General features: G+C 35.7%; 1 protein-coding gene across 2 annotated transcripts in view; it reads right to left on the bottom strand.

The window, feature by feature from the left end:
* LOC137408331 (putative nuclear envelope pore membrane protein POM 121B) overlaps positions 1-18611 on the bottom strand; it is a 55573-nt gene extending 36962 nt beyond the window's left edge. For both annotated transcript variants that reach the window (XM_068094822.1, XM_068094823.1), the window contains exons 1-7: positions 18573-18611; positions 15616-15736; positions 12539-12746; positions 10844-10952; positions 8283-8670; positions 1666-1742; positions 458-671 (exon numbers count right to left, since the gene is read on the bottom strand). In XM_068094822.1, coding sequence (XP_067950923.1) covers positions 458-671; positions 1666-1742; positions 8283-8670; positions 10844-10952; positions 12539-12746; positions 15616-15736; positions 18573-18592 — 1137 coding nt within the window. In that variant the 5' untranslated portion in view covers positions 18593-18611. The remainder of the gene's footprint in view (positions 1-457; positions 672-1665; positions 1743-8282; positions 8671-10843; positions 10953-12538; positions 12747-15615; positions 15737-18572) is intronic.
* Positions 18612-19330: the final 719 nt, after the last annotated feature.

Below are 19330 nucleotides of genomic sequence, written 5' to 3'. Positions count from 1 at the left end.
TGTGTATATATCGTGAAACAGAGATCAACCCTTACACCGCAAGTATCACTGTAGACTAGCTGTGGTAGCACCATTCAAATACGTCATCATCTGCAGCTATTCACAAAAGGCTTCAAACAAGATAATTAAATCTAAATGACTTACTGAAAAAAGTTTAAAATGAATAAATTCATGGGGTCAGTTCTGTTGGATAATTCAAAAATCAAACTACATATTGATAACCGAAGGACAAAGTGATATCGGAGTGATAAAAAAGAACCAAAAATCAGCTAAGACCACATGCTCATCGTGAACCTACAGTCAAATAAATAGGGTCAAAAATGTAGAGTAAAAGTAGGGTCAAAAGTGAATCCAAGACCAGGTCTCGACTTATGAAACATGAACCTTGTTTAGATACGCAGGAGAGATAGTGGTTCATAGAGGACGATGTAATTACCAAGGACCTTTGTCAACTAACCTCTTCGGTAGATGGAAATGTAACCTTGGGCTCTAGCTTGGGATTGATAAGTGTTGGTGGGACAGGGGATCCACTCGCAGGATTGCTTGAAGGAGCTGGACTAGATCTAGGGCTATTCTTGACAGAGGGAAGGGGAGTTACTGATATTCTTGACGCTGTTTCGCTTTCAGAATCTCTGTCTAATGGCATGGGAGAACCACGACGTGAACTATCTCTAAAAAATATTTTACATGGCGCATTCATCACATATTACAAGAGAAACTAAAAAACAACAACAAAGAATCTACAAAGGAGGCCACGATCTATAAAACCACCTTTTTGCTAGTTCCTTTATAGAACTTGTGTTTGGATTATTCTGTAATACATCTGTGTTCAAAGTTGAAAAAAGCATTAAGTAGTAAAAATCAGAAACACAGCAAGGGAGGAAATCATTTGTATGGTATCATTGCCAGAGATCCCTATAAAACACAATTTACTTCCAGCTGACACACACATACAGGCGCGCGCCAGCTGGAAGTAAATTGAGTGTGTGACATACATACTACAAAGAACTGTAGCTTATGTACCATATCAAACTCCTCCTCCTGTTTCTGAATAGCAAGAAGTACAAAACCGATTTATCCATTGAAGAATTTCAAATATGAAAATCAATGCACAAAAACTGTCTAAAAACACTCGAAGATACCAACATGGAACAATGTTCAGCACTGATGTGGACGCATAAGCAGATACGTCTGATAATACGAACACACATGTTGAGAGTGTTGGTATCAGCTTGAATGATTTTGCCTAAATTATGGCTCATTGACTCATTTGTTAGCCACGAACTCAATTTTTAAGATTTTGAAAAGTTATTGGAGATACCAAACTTATCATTTCAATAATTTTGATAATCATTGCTCAGCTACAATTATTTTCACCGAAACAAAACAGTTTGAACAGAGTGCTTGTGAATGAATATTATTAAGCAAATTTGTGCGCTGCTTCAGCGACCACTATTGCCACGATAAAAAATTGACCTTGATGGATAGCCTTTTAAATTTATTTCTTTTTTTCCTGTACCAGAAAAAATGAAAATACACAATCGAATTCTGGTAACTAGCAATAGCCCCATCAGTACCAAGCATGCGTATGACTATGTTTAACTAAGTATTACTATGACTACAAACATAAAAGTTAAATATATATTAGATATAACTGAGTCTTACCTGCTACTTGATAGATAGTTCATATTTATGGAGCGCTTGTAGAGAGGTTCCTCATAGCCACTAGGACATTCGCGCTTCTACAATACCCAAATCATAATGATACGCCCACTTTTAAGCTAAAATATAGGAACCTATTCGAGAAAGTAAAATGCTGCCCATTTAATCAGAATTATCTTATTTATTTCCTTGTGTGAGGTAGACAGTCTTGAACCTTTGTGGGCATAACTGTGCAAATATAACAGTTCTAAGGCCCTGATCAAGCGGCAAGGCTTCAGTATAAACAATCAATGCCTACATTCACAAGGAAACAGATTGAGAGAACTGCTTGTAAAATGTGAATATAAATGTGGCACAGCCCATAAATAACAACAATTAAGATATATTGATTCTAATGAGGCAAAAAAGTAAAAAGCAAATCTTTAATACCAGTCGCTCAACCATAAAGGTCAGAAAGTTGTTCGACGAAATTCACAATTGAATCCTCAATTTTGTACAAAAATTTCAGAGTCTGCAACATCTTCTCAGGCTATTAATTTTTCCTTACGTACTAATTGGTTTACTTGCATATTTTGCTGCAAGTAGTTACATGGTCATGCGTGTAACAAATTGCAAGCAATGCAGATATAATAATAATGTAGTGAGGATTTTTACAACATACACTTGTAGTTGCAGGGAAAATATTGATTCTTGAATACATCTGAAAACTATTCAAAGGGGTCGCCAAATGATAACTCCCATGTGGGAGCGTACAACTCCAAACTCGCATTTGTCACGCTATGACCGGAAACTTTATCTATTGCATATAGACAAGCTGTGGTACAAAACAACATGATAATGCAAATGCTTTGCTAGTTATTGGCTATGCTTAGGACTTTAGTGGGTGTTGCTCTCCCCTGTTATTACAGCAAAGTTCGTAAATACCAAAAAATTGCGACATGAGATACTTCGAATGCAGTCGATTATTTTTTCAATTGGTGCACTAGAAGCCCTTTTGGGGGGGCCGAAGCGACAAATGCACCAGTTTCAAGTGATCTTTGAAACGAAAACGAGACAAGTGTCGGACAAAAGTTTGCCTGACAAACTAAAGCACTTGTATTTGCTAAAGCCAATAAAGCTGTCTAAAAATATTCCGTGTTCACGATAGAGCTTTTTGGAGAGAGTAATTTCACGTCACTGAAATAGAATGTAAATTGCCGGTAACACCTATATATAACCATCACTAACCTAACAAGACTAGGTTGAGGCAATTTGCATGAGCCGATAGACGAACAAGAGATCGCAATTGCTTTTAGTCAAAACATAATTTGCAATGTGCTTCATAACCTAAAAGTCATACTTTCAAGGAAATAAATATACCATTACACTTATGAAATTTACGAACATCTCTTTCTTTGAATTAAAAGTCAAAAGTTGACTGTCTCTCGCTCAGTATTTTCTCGTGTTAGTCATCTGCTTTCTATATTATACAGACTATATCTGTACGCCGTGTTCATTTCCAAGTGTAACACTCTTGTATCCACTCAAAATGTAGCAAAAAAACCTTTTCACTAAATACAGCTGCTATGCTGTACTATATAATGAGAGAAATATAGCAAGTAAAAATGGTGTAAGTATAGTAGTAGACTATCAAACATATTGTCAACTGATGACGAAATGATCTAACTAATTTAATCAGGAACTCATTTAGCGACAGTTTTTTTTAGAACAAATTAACGATGTTAAACAAGGACCACCTGTACACCATTACACTTCTGAAATTAATGAATATTTCTTTTTTAAGATCGGAAATTGGCTTTTTTGTTGCTGGAGACCATTCATCAGTCTTAAAAAAATTAACCATTTCCATATTGACGATAAAAGCCCCAACTTCTGTATCTTTATTAGGAGGGAACTTCAATGATTCTAATTATGTGCATCTAAGTCTTACTTGGCGAAAAACTGCTTATTGTAAACAAACTACTTCCTACAGAAATTGTCGTTTAGATTTATCTTTTACCTGTCTATAACCTGGTCAAACTGCCTCAAATGGCAACGAAATTATCTAAACTTTAGTTGAATTAGTTTTGCTGTGATAGTTACAACTAACAAAGACTTAGTTGCGACATGTTTGAAAAAAGTTGTAGCCATCCAATAAAATCATTTATGCACTGTCTACCATTCTAGATATCAAGCGGCATTTTTGAGACAAATTTGATACGACACAGCTATGATTTGCGGTTTACATCTCTTGCAATAATTACTTATACGCACACTTATTACTTACACAAGGTAATGCTCATCCTTGGATGAGCACCAATTTGCCTGTATATGTGATTACTAAGTGAAAGCCCGGCGTTGCCCAGGTAAGAAAAATCTTTACACAAAAAATGTATTTTATTTAACACTAGCTGTGCTACCCGGCGTTGCCCGGGTAATAAAAAAGTCTTCGGAGAGAAAATTGATTTGTATTTAACATATAACAACATTTATGATTCTAAAGCCTGATTCCCATATACGTCGCAAAGCACCGGCGACAGCACCGCAGGCTATTAGCGGTGAAATGGGAACCTACGCGCCGGGTACCGCCGGTAGTTGCCGGCGGCATCGCAATAGTTTAGCGCTGTTAAAATTTTGCAAAATGCCGCAGGCAAAACCTTCCCGAAATGCAATGTACGAGTGGAGGTCGCCATTATAGAAACGGCGTGGCTAGCAAACATTTTATTTGATTACGCGATTATGTTTAGCGATGCAGCTTATATGTGAACATATGCTGACGCACCCTAACGTCGCAAACGTTTTGCTGCGCAAGTTACCGCCGGAGTATCGCAATCGATATGGGAACCAGGCGTAACTTTCAAACTACAGATGAGAGAAGTGTTTTGTGTAGTTGAAATACATTAAGAAAATAAAAACAGCTGTAAAGGTTTTCAAACTTTGTCAAACAACTGTAACTTCCAAACTTCATATCATGAGGAAAACGTTTTGCGCAGAACAATTAAATTAAAAAATAAAACAACTGTAAAGGTTTTCAAACAACTGTAAAGGTTTTTAAACTGTAAATTTAAAATTTCATAACTTGGAAGAAGTGTTTCGTTGAAATAAATTATAAGGAAAAATGTAAATGTGAAATTGTTAGCAAGTAATGGCTAAATATAATCTATTTCGCTACGATTACCATCAAAAATTATTTGGTATACAATTATTCGATTTCAGTTCGTTTCAGTGTTGGCATGCAAAAATTGACATGTAGGCTAATATCGTAGGCTATAGGTACTAATCATCCCCATTAAAAATAGTGCCAAAATACTATGTTAACCTTAGTAACTATAGGTACCTATAATGATTTCAGTGAATTTAGTGGTTATGGTCTGCGTGCCCAAGATAATATAACATTACAATGTACTACGTGGAGAGTTTTTACCTTTGAGACAAACGTATAACATAAACACTGAATCTAACTCGAATGAATTTAGTTTACTAAACACATACTTGAAAGAAGTTTTAGTATGTATTTTAGTAACCCTTAAACTATTAACATTAGTTATATCATTGCGAGATGTTTTTATTTTAACGGATACCGGATAGACCGTTTAACGGATACAGATAACTCGCCATGGCAAGTTCAGCGACGTATATATTTTATTAACGCATATAATCAGTTCATAATTCGTCAAATTTTAAGTTCGAGATTAATTATTGTGGGGCCGAATAAATTAGCTCCAACGAAAAAAGACAAATAAGCATTGCGTTGCATATACTTAGGTCCCCAAAATAGTTCTGAACAGTAGCATCGTAACTAGTCGACGCTCAAAGCTAAAATAATTAGCACGCGCATTATGTATTCGTTACATTAAAATTTCTACGACTACTATGGCGTTCTAGCTCAGTCGTAGAGCGTCCGGATTAGAAAGTTGTCATGAAATCATCATGAGTTCTAATCCGTTGAGGCGTGTGATCTTAATATCAAGCTTTTAGAATCTATAGCGTATTTTAGAATCTAAAGCGTATTTTAGAATCTATAGCCGGAATGCGTACCAATGTACCAACATATCCACGAACATACTTTGAGAAATATATATAGATGTAGCAACAGTTGCCATTCTAACTTTCAAACTTCATATCATGAGAAGTGTTTCGTGCAGTTTGAATAAATTGAGAGAACAAATAAAACAACTGTAAAGGTTATCGAATTTTGTCAAACAACTGCAACTTTTTAAATGTCATATCACAAGGAAAATGTTTTGTACAGGTCAAATAAATTAGGAAACAAAATAAAACAATTATAAAATAGTTTGAATGTAAATGTGAAATAATCAACAAGTAATAGCTAAATTAGGTCTGTTTTGCTACAATTACAATAAAATATAATTTAGTAAAGATACAACCAATATGAACTGAGAAAACAAAATAAAAATCCTGAATATCTACAATTAATAATAACAATTTGTGCATAGAAGTGTGTGTGTGTATAAAAAAAGGTTACTGTTCCAGCAGAAACTATAAATCAAAACGTTGAATACGACAATACTGGTACCACTCGATACTGGTACAAATGTAAAATATGAGATATCAGACTGTCTTTGTCTGGTACACTGTCTGACTGAACCGAGAGAGAATGTAGAGGCTATTTCTACTCGAAATAGTACAATTGTACGCGTAAAAAGTGTTAGCCTTTACCGATTTAGCAATCGAACCTCATGAAAAACCAGAAATAGAAGTGTAACGGAACATTTTAAATTGAAACAGCACATTTGAAAAATTACAAATTTAAAAAAAAAGGTAATGGTAGCAAAAATTAGTTTTTAAACAACTTCAAAAAATAACAAATGCAAAAGGTGATACAGTAATACTTCAATTTACGAGTTCTCCAACGTACGAGGAACTTGAGATACGAGCCAGCTTTTAAGCAAGTTTTAGCACTAACATACGAGCCACGTTTGAGATACGAGCACGTGAGTCAGTTGCCAAATATGCCGGAGGTGTTTTATGAGAACAGCATCACTCTGTATTTTTATCTGCTCAGGTTATACTTTTGTACCGTGTTTTTTGTGTGCGATTTTCAGTGCAGAATTATGTAAATTAAAAGTACTGTGCATAGACCGAAAGTTTACCAGTAAAATAAAAGATAATGCAAAGAAAAAGCAAATGATAACAATTGATTTAAAACGGAAAATTATTGAAAAATATGCGAAATGTGTATGCGTGATTGAGCTAGCTAAGCAATATGACCGAAATACATCCACAATTATCAAACAGAAGGATTATATTCAGGGCATTTAGTTCGCAAAAGGACTAACCATAGTTTCTAAACGGCGCAGCGATCTTCACGACCGCTGATGGAGAGACTGCTCAGGCATTGGATAAAATATAAACAATTGGCCGGTAACAGCGTAACTGAAACGATGCTATGAGAAAAGGCTGGTGCTATCTATCAAAACTATAAAAATAGACATTCGGACAAGTTGGCTAGTGGTCGTGAATTAACCCTTTGTGACGACACCTGTGTTCGGCCTAATCGCAACATGCTGAAAGGGCGACAAAGGCAAATGTCCTTAGATAGGTTTATCTTAAAACGGCCGGCTAGTCGTGAAAGCGAAACAAAGGAAAAATTAGCTAACCAGCGAGCAACTTTAAAACTATGAATGCCGAAGAAATTTTAATTGTGTCAAATTGAAAATGAAAGTTTGCTTTTAGGTTTGCTTCTAAGTTTGTCTTCTAAGACTTTGATTAAATCCAAATTTATCAAAGTCAACTGTTGTAATGAAGGATAACTTATATCTCCCTCTCTGGCAAATGCTAGCGTTAGCTGCTATTGTAGGTATTTAATTTTACATTTTAATAAATCACATTTCCTTGCATTGTTTTTGTTTGTTGCTTTTTGAAAGCATGTGTTAAGTTAGGACAATAACCAACATGTTCTTTCTGTTACAATATCTTGTTTTGAGTGTTTTATTTGCATTTTTTAGAGTATGGAAACCAATCAATATATATTTAATTGTTCTATATATAAACAAATTGCACCAACATGCGAGTAAATTGACATACGAGCTCAGTCTCGGAACGCATTAAGCCCGTAAGTCGAAGTATGACTGTATTAGTTATTAATCAAAAGTGCACATTTAGCGTGTGCATACGGTATATGATAAGAATGATAAAATGCTACGGACTGTACAACTCAAGGGTTAAGTGCATGGTTTGACACTTGCAATCTTCGTGAGTCCAAATCCAGCACGAAGCGAGCTTTTCATTCCATGATTTTACTAGCTATCATTGGACAGACAGACATCCGAACAGACGATGACAAACCTTGAGATTTATATAGATAGATACAATGACACCTTGTCTCAATGCAAAATCTCGACTCAAAGGTGAAGTGTATGGTATCGCCTAAAGGTTAAATGACGGGCTATTCGCAGACATTGTGGTACCAGTGAAATAGCTAGTCGCAGATATGCTGTTGATGCATATTACACAAGATATTTAAAAGTTGTTTTATAACTTTGATAGATTCTCCTCTAACTGTATGACAACAGAGCCAACAAAAACACTAAAAGTTACACGCAAGCACGACTAGTTATAATACAATGATGTCGTTGTCAGGCTGCATATTAAGCATCAACATAACAATGATGACTTACCATTGTACGCCTGGAGGAACTGTAACTACTGGCTATTGCTGTTCTCAGATGCCCGTCTCTCTTTGGTGACACACCGACAGGTGTTGACGTTGATACACCAGACGGTCTGGCTAAGTTAGCCGTAGAGTCAGTCTTATTGTTCATAGGAATAGGAGACGGGGTGACAAACTCATGGTTAGTCAATGCGGTACTTTCAGAATCATGTCTACGACGTTTCGAGTCAACAAAACTAGGTGACACAGTCACGGGGTGGGTGTTAGAGTTATCCGCTTCACCCTTATGCCCTTCACCATCATCTCGTTTTCGCTTTTCCATTCTGTTACGAAGTTGATCCAAAACTTCTCCAGTCGACGGGACTGGCTGTTGATGTGTTGATAAAAAAAGCTTTCTGTAAAAAAGGAAAATTACAATATAGCAACATTTTATAGCAACAACTAACCCATATTTGAAAAGGAAAACCAGCCAAAACTGAAAAAAAAAGTATTAAAAGTGAGAGTGGACAAATCCTTAGTCAGCTCGTGTCTCAAGTTTCTCACATGCCAGAGTACTCGTATGTAGAGGTACGACTGTGCATGTAGTTTAAGTTGTTGGTGTCATAAACCGGAAATCACTGGTAGTGAAAACAATAAAAGGCATTTCTTGATCATACCACATAAATCATTGCAAGTCCAACGCTCATGACACCGTATCACTGACTGACAGTTCAAGGTCACGTGTTCACCCAATCCAGCCTTAACTGGCAAAAAACAACATTAACTGTCCAACTATGTTTATAACACTCATGGAAAGGAAGTCCCAATAAATTTAAATTGATTATGTACACGAATATCTCAAAAGTGATTTTAGAACATCATTTTAACAGTATTTAACAAAAACCACACCTTGTTTTTAAACACATTTTATTAAACTGTTGATGTTAGATGTTGACCTTAGGCAACTAATTCTCATTCAAACAAGTTTAAAAGCTTGCCATGAAGACATACATGCGTGTATCCTTTCACTTAAAGTTATCATGGGGTTTCATTTGGAAAGGAAACTCAGTTTGTGAATGTTACATGAGCAAGCTTATATGCATTTTTTCATAGTTAATGAATGTGATAAGCAGCTTTGATTCAACATTATTTTATAAATTACTGACAACTGCAAAATATCTTTTCGACCACTTATTTGGTGTGCCATTTGATTTCCATGATGGTAAACTATGGTTTGATAGAAAAATATGAATGTTACATAATTACAAGTAGCTTAAAACAGTAATCTGTGTGCTATTTTTAATACAAAATAGATTTATTAATTCATAAAAACTTAAATTCTGGTACAAATGTAGCAAAAGACATGACAAACCCTCAGTTAGCAGGAGAGTATCCAAATAACTGTAGGCTTGTGCGATTAAACCTATTAACGCATGACGCCGACTTGCCCAGCCGGTAACAACTGACACACTCTTGCTGAAGTTCGAAACTCAGATGCAAATCTGTTTGCCGCACAGAGCTTAAGTCTCAATTACATAAACAAAGATAAAATACAAAACCACACAAGCTAACAATCCTTATCCGTTTTCTTTGCTGCCATGTCATTTAGTTATTTGTTACCAAGATACACACGCGCTTAGGTGTTACAATGAGAAATGGATGTGACATTAATTATAGCCAAACTCAGCATTGGTAAAATGGTGAAAGCCCAATAAAGCTGTATACTTTCATATTCATGTATTTTGCTCGTTGCTAGGCTATCTTGTTATCTCATATTCACGCTTTACCCATTCAAGTATTGTCATTTTTAAGTTATAAAAGGAAATTTTTGATTGGTCAAGTAAATTAAAACTTGGATGATCAGAAAAAATCAAAACTGTCTCAATTATATATTATAGTTGTAATAGTTATAATATAAATAATACTAAACCTACTTTGATATCAACCTAAACTGTAAAACATCACGGTGACACGGTGACAAACTTCATCGATTGCGTTGAATTTTCTGTTAAATCTAGAAGCGAATATTCTGAATCAGAAGTAAGACAGTAAAGCACTGCAGAAATCAAACTCGAAAATAACTTTTTATCTTTCAAAATTATTATAACATTTACTTCTGCTGATTTGAATCATGTTCTAACAAACCATGACCTTTCTAGTGAACGAGTCCCAAATAGTTGGAGTGAATGGCATGAAAATTAATGGGTTGTGGATGAGTTAAGATAACCGATGCTACCTTTCTGTGCTCAAAATAGCCAGCAGATCATTGACTTTTCAAAATGTCCAATTTTATTCATGAATTAATCCAACAAAATTAGCATCATATGATTAGTTGATTTGCTATTTCTAAAAAAAACTCATTTTTAGCTATCCCTTTTAACAACATTTTGTGAACGCTAGTAGAAGATTATGTATTTGAGTGATGCCCAACAGTTAGTTCACAGTGATACTTGAGTAGGAGTTCTAATTAAAATCTAAGAACGTTGAGTTGCAATCTAATAGAACGGGTGACAGTGAGTCATACAAAGGCTTGAAAATTGCAACAAAAGTTGCTGTCACTTTGACTCTTATTATAAACAAGAAACTTACGAATTAGATCCAGGAGTTATTCTATCAGCAGCAGGTATTCGTACAGAGCCACGACGAGGAAGATTCACAGGAATGTGAGAGGAGCTGTACTTGATACCAGGTACCACACCTAGTCAATACACACAGACCTCAATCAAACAACTCACTTTAGACAAATGAGGGCACGGAAAAAGGATTGATGAAATATGTTTATGCAATAGGCTGGAGTTTTTGAGCATGAAATATGCAAAAGGATTACTAAAATCAAATGACAAAAAAAAGAACTTGCCCCTACAACCACCAATTATGTAGCATGTGCCGGTTTGCAAACAGGTTTTTAACTGGCAACAAATACTATTACATACGTTGAGGCCATGAAGTAGTTTTAATCACCAAATTTTAATTTCGAGAGAAGCTATTGTTGATATCGTTTTGCTGAAAACAAATCAGCTGTAATACGGTGAGGACGAAAAAGCATTGCATTTCATAGAGCTAAAAGAGTTCATAGAGTGTAAATTAATATGTCTGGTGTGAAAACGGAAAAGGATGTCTACGTTATGTAGTATGAGCGAACAATTGTAAGAGCTACCATGGTCTCATGGTTAAAGTTTTGGATTATCAGACAGCATTCGCAATCTTAGTGAGTTCAAGATCAGCAATATGTGGAATTTTAATTACAGATTTTTAATAATTATAGCTGGACATACCAAAAAAAGATGACAAACTTTGAGAATTATATATATATACACAATTTCCATCACATTCTAATTCGTCGTGGTAGATGGTCAAATGTGTCGACAAAACAGCGAATAGGTAACGACGCAATTGTTAATAAATACTTAAAAGGTTGACTTGCGACAGCATTCCTATTACAGTTATTTGGTATCCAAAGATTCACCGTGTCTTACTCTGCTGTAGATGCAAAATACGTGGAAATGTTATTACAAGCTCTTACAAGCTTAAAAACGAACAGTTAATCGCATCCAATCACGAAAACGCTGTAGGTTGAAATCCCTCTCTAAAACGGCTCAGATGGGACATCGGAGCCAAAACAGTATCACTCGTTCTTTCTTGTTGAACTCGTTTTTTCTTGTCAAATCAGGTTGGAATTTTTTTTAAAAAGGTCAGCTAAAAGTTGTGTAAAAGCGAGGCAAAATGTACCAAACCATTAACCAAAAATACAAAGATCATACAAAGACAAAAATTGAAGGTAGGTTAGGTAAAAAATTGGAACTTAGCTTTAAATGTGTTTAGTAAGCTAAATTCAATAGTTAAATTCAAATATTTGTTATGTTAAGTAGCGCCACAAAAGCCTCGTGTACTGAACGCGTTCATTTCAAGTCTCTCTCACGCAGTCATTAACCACTATGTATCTTTCGAAGGTAAGAACTCCTTACATAACTGTACATAGTAATGTTAAATTTTATTGCCGATAATAACAACTAAATAGGTATTTGCTACTTTGAGAGCAGATTGACCGAATTACAACAAGTAAATCGCATTTCTCCATCGAAACATTAAGTTTTAAGTGTTTTTTCATAGTATGAGAAATGGAGTAATTCGTAATTTAATTATTTTATATAGGAAATGGTGCATTAACTTATGATAACATTGGCATACGAGTTCAGTCTCAGAACGCATTAGGCTCGTATGTCAAGATACGACTGTAAACGGTAGCCATATCTAAACTGACTCTCGATCAAGGCATTGACCTACCTAGTCTAGACCCGCCCATCTGGTGCAGACTGTGTCGTGCCCGAGACGAACGAGACTTCCTCATGGCCGAAGGTGAGGAAGTGCTGAATATGCTGTCAGAGGAAGTGTTGAAACGACTGGCTCGGCTTACTGTGGGCGATGAGAAGCCATTTAGACGAGCTGCTGAAGTGGGAGTGGCTGGTACAAAGGGCTTAGTTCCAGATGGCGTCTACAAATATGAACTATTGTTATTTGTTACCACATAGACTATGTAAATCAGAAACTTGTACAGTAACTGCATTACAAAAGTATCATCATTAAGGTAAGGGTTTGGTAAATGGCGAGTTAGCAGGTCACATTTCTGAAATCGTGAGTTTGAATTTATTTTAAAATTTTAGCAGCGACTCAATTGGACGCTGCTACACAACTCCTTAATGGATACTAATGATTACATCTCCAAACCCTACACAACAGAAAATACTCATCTAGAAGTTTTATAAAAAAAAATTCAATAATGAATCAGAACAGTACGTTGTAACAGAAGAGGGAAGGTTGCAGGTTTTATCACCTCTTGCATAGACATACTTTTTTCATTCAAGGCTGATGTCTGCTCATTCAATAATTTTACAATAAATCCATACGTCAAACGAAGTAATGCAGTTAACCCTGACGATGAAATATTTTCAACCAATCACGGCATACCATAAGCTTGTGTGATATAATCATAATGGATAACTAGATGAAGGAAATTCTTTAGGTGACAAACCTCGTGGGTGACCTAGTGGGTGACAAACTAACATCAACAATGCCCTCAAGAGATTATCTTTCCTAGAGTTAAAGGTTGGCTTGCAACAAAATTCACATTACAGTTATTTGGTATCAAAAGATTCACCATGTCTTACTCTATTGTGTTGTAGGTGCAAACTATGTAGGAATGTGATTACAAGCTCTTAAAAGCTACAAAACGACAGTTTATCGCAGCCACACGAGACCGCCGTAGTTTGGACATTCTTTCCAAAACGGCTCAAATGGGACATTATTGTTATCAAGTTGGTTTCTGTTTACACTTTCATGCAACCTTAATCGTCGAAATATTTTCCCAAATATACTTCACGCATTCAATAAAATCATGTCTATTGTTCTTGAGCGTCTGTTTTATCGTCACTGCAATGCTGTCACTTTTAGCACTGATATCTTATAACTTACCGTAAAAATTCGTTTAATTTTTTAACCTTAGCTCGAAGGTGTACATATCATTGCCTGATAATCATGACGAGCCTGTTGGCCACCTGTGATAATCGAAAAGTGCTGCAGAAATTATTTGCGAAGTATTGGGCCACATGATCAGATTACGACTTGACGATTAGACCAAGCCGAAACAAAACTGTAAAGTAGCGAGCATCTATACTTGATACGGGGTCTTCGGTAAAACCCGAAGTGTTTGTCATAAACTAGTACTACGATAAGTTTTATATTGAGCTTTTTATTGGCCTTTCAATTCACGTGAGAACATCACGTGACAAGACAATAACCAAACTGTAATGACTATGTCAGATAAATAAACGGATTCCAATCTATGACGGCTTTTTGTTTTTGAGCTATTAAGAGCTTGTAATCGCATTTCCACATATTTGGCCCCTACAACACAACAGAGTAAAACATGGTGAATCTTTTGATACCAAATAACTGTAATGCGAATTTTGTTGCAAGTCAACCTTTAACATAATTCTATGAATGCAACGGCAAAAACTGTCGGTAAGCACATTAAACGTTGTAAACATGTTAGGAGATAACTTCAAAAGGTATAGAACAGACATGCAATGCATGTGCTCAGAGAGACAGACTAGAATAGAGCAAACACAACACCGCTGTCTCGGAAAGCGCAATATAAATTAGCTGAACCATGTCTCACAACAAACCGCTGATAGGTGGAGATAATAACTCACAAACATTTTAACTGAATGTTTCCTGTATATTACCCATAATAGCTATGACACAGTAGAAGATTTGAATAGTTCACACCTATCCTTTTTAAATTTGAACCAGAGACTCAATTTGCTGAACCAAATGTAAGAAATTATTTTGCTCAAGTTTCCACTATAATTTAAACTATAATTAGCGAGGATTGGGAGATCTACCGAACATCTATGCATGTTCAGTGAAAAATGTGTTTTTGGATTTGTACCATTTGTACTACTAGAACCTGGGACAAATACCAAACAAATTAATAGATCAATACTACACAACCAAATTTCTGATAAACTTTTCCATTGATAATTATTATTAAAGCGAAACCGCTGCAACCGTTGTAGTACTTACCATGTCAACAAATACTACTCCTCGTGACATAGAATTAAAGGAAAACTAAACTAAAGCCGAGAATGGCTTAACCCTTTCGCAGGTGAGTTTTTTGGCCATGTGAGACCCCCTGGGCACATTAAATTTTCACAAATCGATTTAAAAAAAGTCATTGATATACTCTTATTTATGATATTGTATACGTGTATTATGTTTTCATGATACAGGTAAATACAAACAAACATGTTTCAAGTTAATTCTTCATATAACTTTTTCTCTAGCTATGGTACTTTTGGAAGCATTTGACCTTGCAGAGGCTTACACCGCAGTCTTGACAGCATGTGCTTATTCTTGTTCCTTTATAGCCTTGCCTTTGCCTATAGCTTTTGGAGGATGCCATGACAATAAAAAAAGTTTTTTTTTTGCACTCTGGGAACACATTCAGAAAGCAGAAACAAAAGCAGTAACAAGCTACAAACAAAAGCCCCAATTTTATCTAAATACGTTTTTATTTCGGATTTTTCGTATGGCAAAATTAATCGTTTTTTTCTTCTCAAAACAGCATAGTTTTTGTTGCTAACAGAAACCAATTTATTTTAGTTTACTGTTGGTAAAAAATTAAACAAAAGGCAATTAGCTAACAAGAAATCAATTTATAAAAAACGTTCGTGCAGCGACATAATAGTCGCTCTGCCCACTTTAGTCAGTATCACAAAACGACAAAAATGTCACTATGCCTGCAAAAGGGTTAAGTATTTGAGTTTGCCTATAAACTTGACTTTGTTTCAGAGATCACTCACCCATGGGTTAGAAGGCGCCTGGGAGGAACTAAGGCCATTTCTGCTTGTTGAATGAAGATGAGAGTTATTGACACTTGCTGCCTGTCGAGCAGGCTCCTCAGCTCCTGCCACACCTGGACCACTGGTAAAAGAAACAAACAAAATATGACAAACTACAGCGAGTGCAATCTTCCTCGAGGAAGTAAAACAACTAGAAATGTGCTTTAACAACCGCTCTAGCAACAACGCACACAACCAGTCAGATAACACCTTGAATATTTGATTTTGACCGTGACAAGTTTAAAGTCGGTACAAACCTGTAATAACCAGTTATAAACATCTCAAGTTTATTTTAAAATATATGAACTTGGCTAGCATGCCATTCTAATAATATTCAAACGATATAAAATTACACTTCTATAAAAGTTTTGCTACACTATCTCAACACTGTCTAACTATTCTCAACTTGAGAAGGTTGCATACTCGAAACAACTTGTACAAAATGCATTTTCTATGTGTCTATTAATAAACTTCACTTTGTCATTGTCTGTCTGTTAGTCTGCATGAACATAACAAGTTTCCACAAAGTTTGACTGGTTTTACCCAAACTTGGTATTCATATGCTCCATGCCTTGCATATACCCAAATATTTGGGTTCAAAACTGTCTAGTGAGGGAGAACCAGCCCCTTAAACACCTATATGATTAGAAACTCAAGCCTGCACATGTACCTGCATTAAGGACGTGCCCCTGTACATGCATTAAGGACGTGCCCCTGTACATGCATTAAGGACGTGCCACTGTACCTGCATTAAGGACGTGCCCCTGTACATGCATTAAGGACGTGCCCCTGTACATGCATTAAGGACATGCCCCTGCACATGCATTAAGGATGTGCCCCTGTACATGCATTAAGGACAACTACCCTAATTAATGGACTCATGGACTGTGGTCGTGAAAGTGTAGCAATTTGCATTAAAAACCTATACATGCTACAAGTTATCTAATAAAAAAGTGAAAGATATTTCGGATAATGCTGGCCTTGATGCTAGTTTAAAGTCAAAATGTTTAGGCTAGACTCTTTTTCTAGTCCATTATAACCAAAACCACCTTTGATTCCTGAGCCAATTGTTCAATTTCTGCTGAAATTATCAATCAACAAACAGTTCCAACATGTTGTATTTTTGCATGAATTCAATGACTGGAATAGTTTTGAGTAAACCTTTTTGCATTTTCATACCAGTTATGTGACCTAAAAGCTATCAAAAACATTTAACTGGGACACATTTTCTAGACAACATCTTGGTGATAATGTCTGTATTTGTGTTTTATGATTTTATAAATGATTAAAAATACAATTGAATCATATTTGAAAGATTACAATAAGGACCGAGGCTATTTTGTAAGTAAAGTTGAGATGTTAAAATACAGTTTGCAATCTGACCATCGGTATGCAATTGGACTTCCATAATGGTAATTTAATAATATGCCAAGATGTGACAACATAAAATTCACTAATTTGAAAAAGCGTATTGCCCGCTATTCTTTTCAACAAGAGCTTTATTAACGCTACATAAGAAATGTGTTTCCGGAGCTATCCGTATTTACTGTAAGAACTTATTTGAACACCCCACCTCTAAAAAAATGCCACTATAGAAGAATGATTGGAATACAATGCCACCCTTTAATTGAACGCCACCTCTATTTGTCTGCCATTACATTTTTTTATCTTTATCAATCCATAATAGAAAGTGATCAGTAGAAAACTGTCTACTAAATAGTACTAATAATGACTCGGTTGCATATAACTATTAACTCTTTCGCTGTGGCTCTAGTGTAGTGCTGCACGATGTATGTACATTGCATGTACATTCTCTTTGCATGTACATTCGATTATTTGGTCTCAAAATATATCGAATATCGAAAAATATCGAACATTGGAGTTGTCTTCTTTCGATATATAGTGTTAGGCTTTAATATGAATGATATGAGAAGATATTGGTTAATGTCGGTTGAAAAACCGGAGTTGTCACCTCGTTACAATAAAGAGAATAGACAACTCCAAATTTGCGAAGTAAAATTACTTGATATTTCGATAAAATATCGGCTTCGATATGCATATCGACTTGAAAACTGACCAAATAAAAAATCGTCCACTGAAATATATCATCATATCGAATTATATCGTGTTATCGTGCAGCACTACTCTAGTGGCTGCCATGATTCTAGTGATGATATACCTTAAAAGATTGGTCATCACAATCGATTGATCATCACAATCGTTAAAACTACACTCTGATTAAAAATCATTAGGGCCTAAATCTGGTCTTTTGTCTTCAAAATCATCCATAAGGTGGCCTGACCTAAAAACTTCAATGCGCTTTAATGACCAATAGGAATGCTCTTCAAGGACACCATACGATGTAATAGCAGCTATTATTATGACATACCGAAGTTCGGATTCTAACTCCAAAGCTTCACAGTTTTTTCTTTAAAACTTTGAAAATGACACCATTAAAACAAATAGCAACAGTACCATGCTAATATTTTAAAATCAAAGCAGTTCCTTGTTCAACTTGGTCAGACACTTTGACGTATATAGAAAATGGTTTAGAAAAAATACTGAGGTCGATGGTATTGATGTCGATCCGCTAGAGGAAAAATGTAAAACAGGCGACATTAGCATTACTTCATCCATGAAAGGATTAAATTTGGTGTGCAAAAATGCTGGTGAGCTAGTTGAAAAATACATCGCTACCTTCATTTGAACACCAACTCTAATTAAACGCTACTATAGAAGGATTGAAAAATAGAGCACCATGGCGTTCAAATTGCAGTTTTGCAGAATGTAGGCAACTAATACTAATGTTACAGAATTGAAGGACACATACTAACTCATATCTCAATGACAAATAACAAACCCTTCTATGAGCATTCTATTTTCTGAAGTGTTGAATGAAACAATCATTGAAAGCATACCTGCTAGGCGCATTGCCCATTTCTCTCTCAGCTGACTGTGTCTTTCAATCCTACCAAATACAACATACATGAAACTGCTTACATTACATCGAAAGTAGAGCTGGCACGGGTAGCTCGTCCGGTCTTGACCCACCGGGTTAGAAGTGCCCGGGTGGGGTCCCCGACCCGCGGGTCTTCCTATACAAAGACATGGGTGGGTTTATGGCTAAACGAGAGCGATTGTATATCGCTTTTTAAGTGCGATTGAAATAAAGTCACGCTTAGTCCTAGCACGGAAGGACCAGGCGAAATAAAACAAGGTGAGTCAAGACTAGATTTTTACGTCTGCGACAATAGTATTTGGACTATAGGTTTCGCAATGTTTTTCAGAAAGAAATAATCAACATGTCGGCGGTCTATGAGTTAATGAAGAAGCCAGTCACGAAAGGGAAAGACCAAGTTATTTGTACAAAATGCGAAAACAAGTTGAACTACAAAGAAGGGTCTACCTCAATACTATTGAAGCATTTACAACGAAGGCATCTTGAGGAACTTAAAAGCGCGTCTAAGAACCTTCAATCCAGCAAGTTTATTTTAGTTTCTTTCACTGATACCAAAAGTTTTAGGGAAGTGATAGATTTTTGCTTTCCACTATGCTGGGTTATCTATTTCTATCTTTGTAAAGTATTTCTTAATTAATTTTTTCTTGTAGATTATAATAGCAGTTGAAAATAAAATCTGGAATAAAAACAATCTAGCCAAAGTCATGCCATTAATCT

Source organism: Watersipora subatra, chromosome 11 (assembly GCF_963576615.1).
Source record: "Watersipora subatra chromosome 11, tzWatSuba1.1, whole genome shotgun sequence".
NCBI lineage: Eukaryota > Metazoa > Bryozoa > Gymnolaemata > Cheilostomatida > Watersiporidae > Watersipora > Watersipora subatra.
This window is presented reverse-complemented; position numbering and strand designations above follow the sequence as displayed.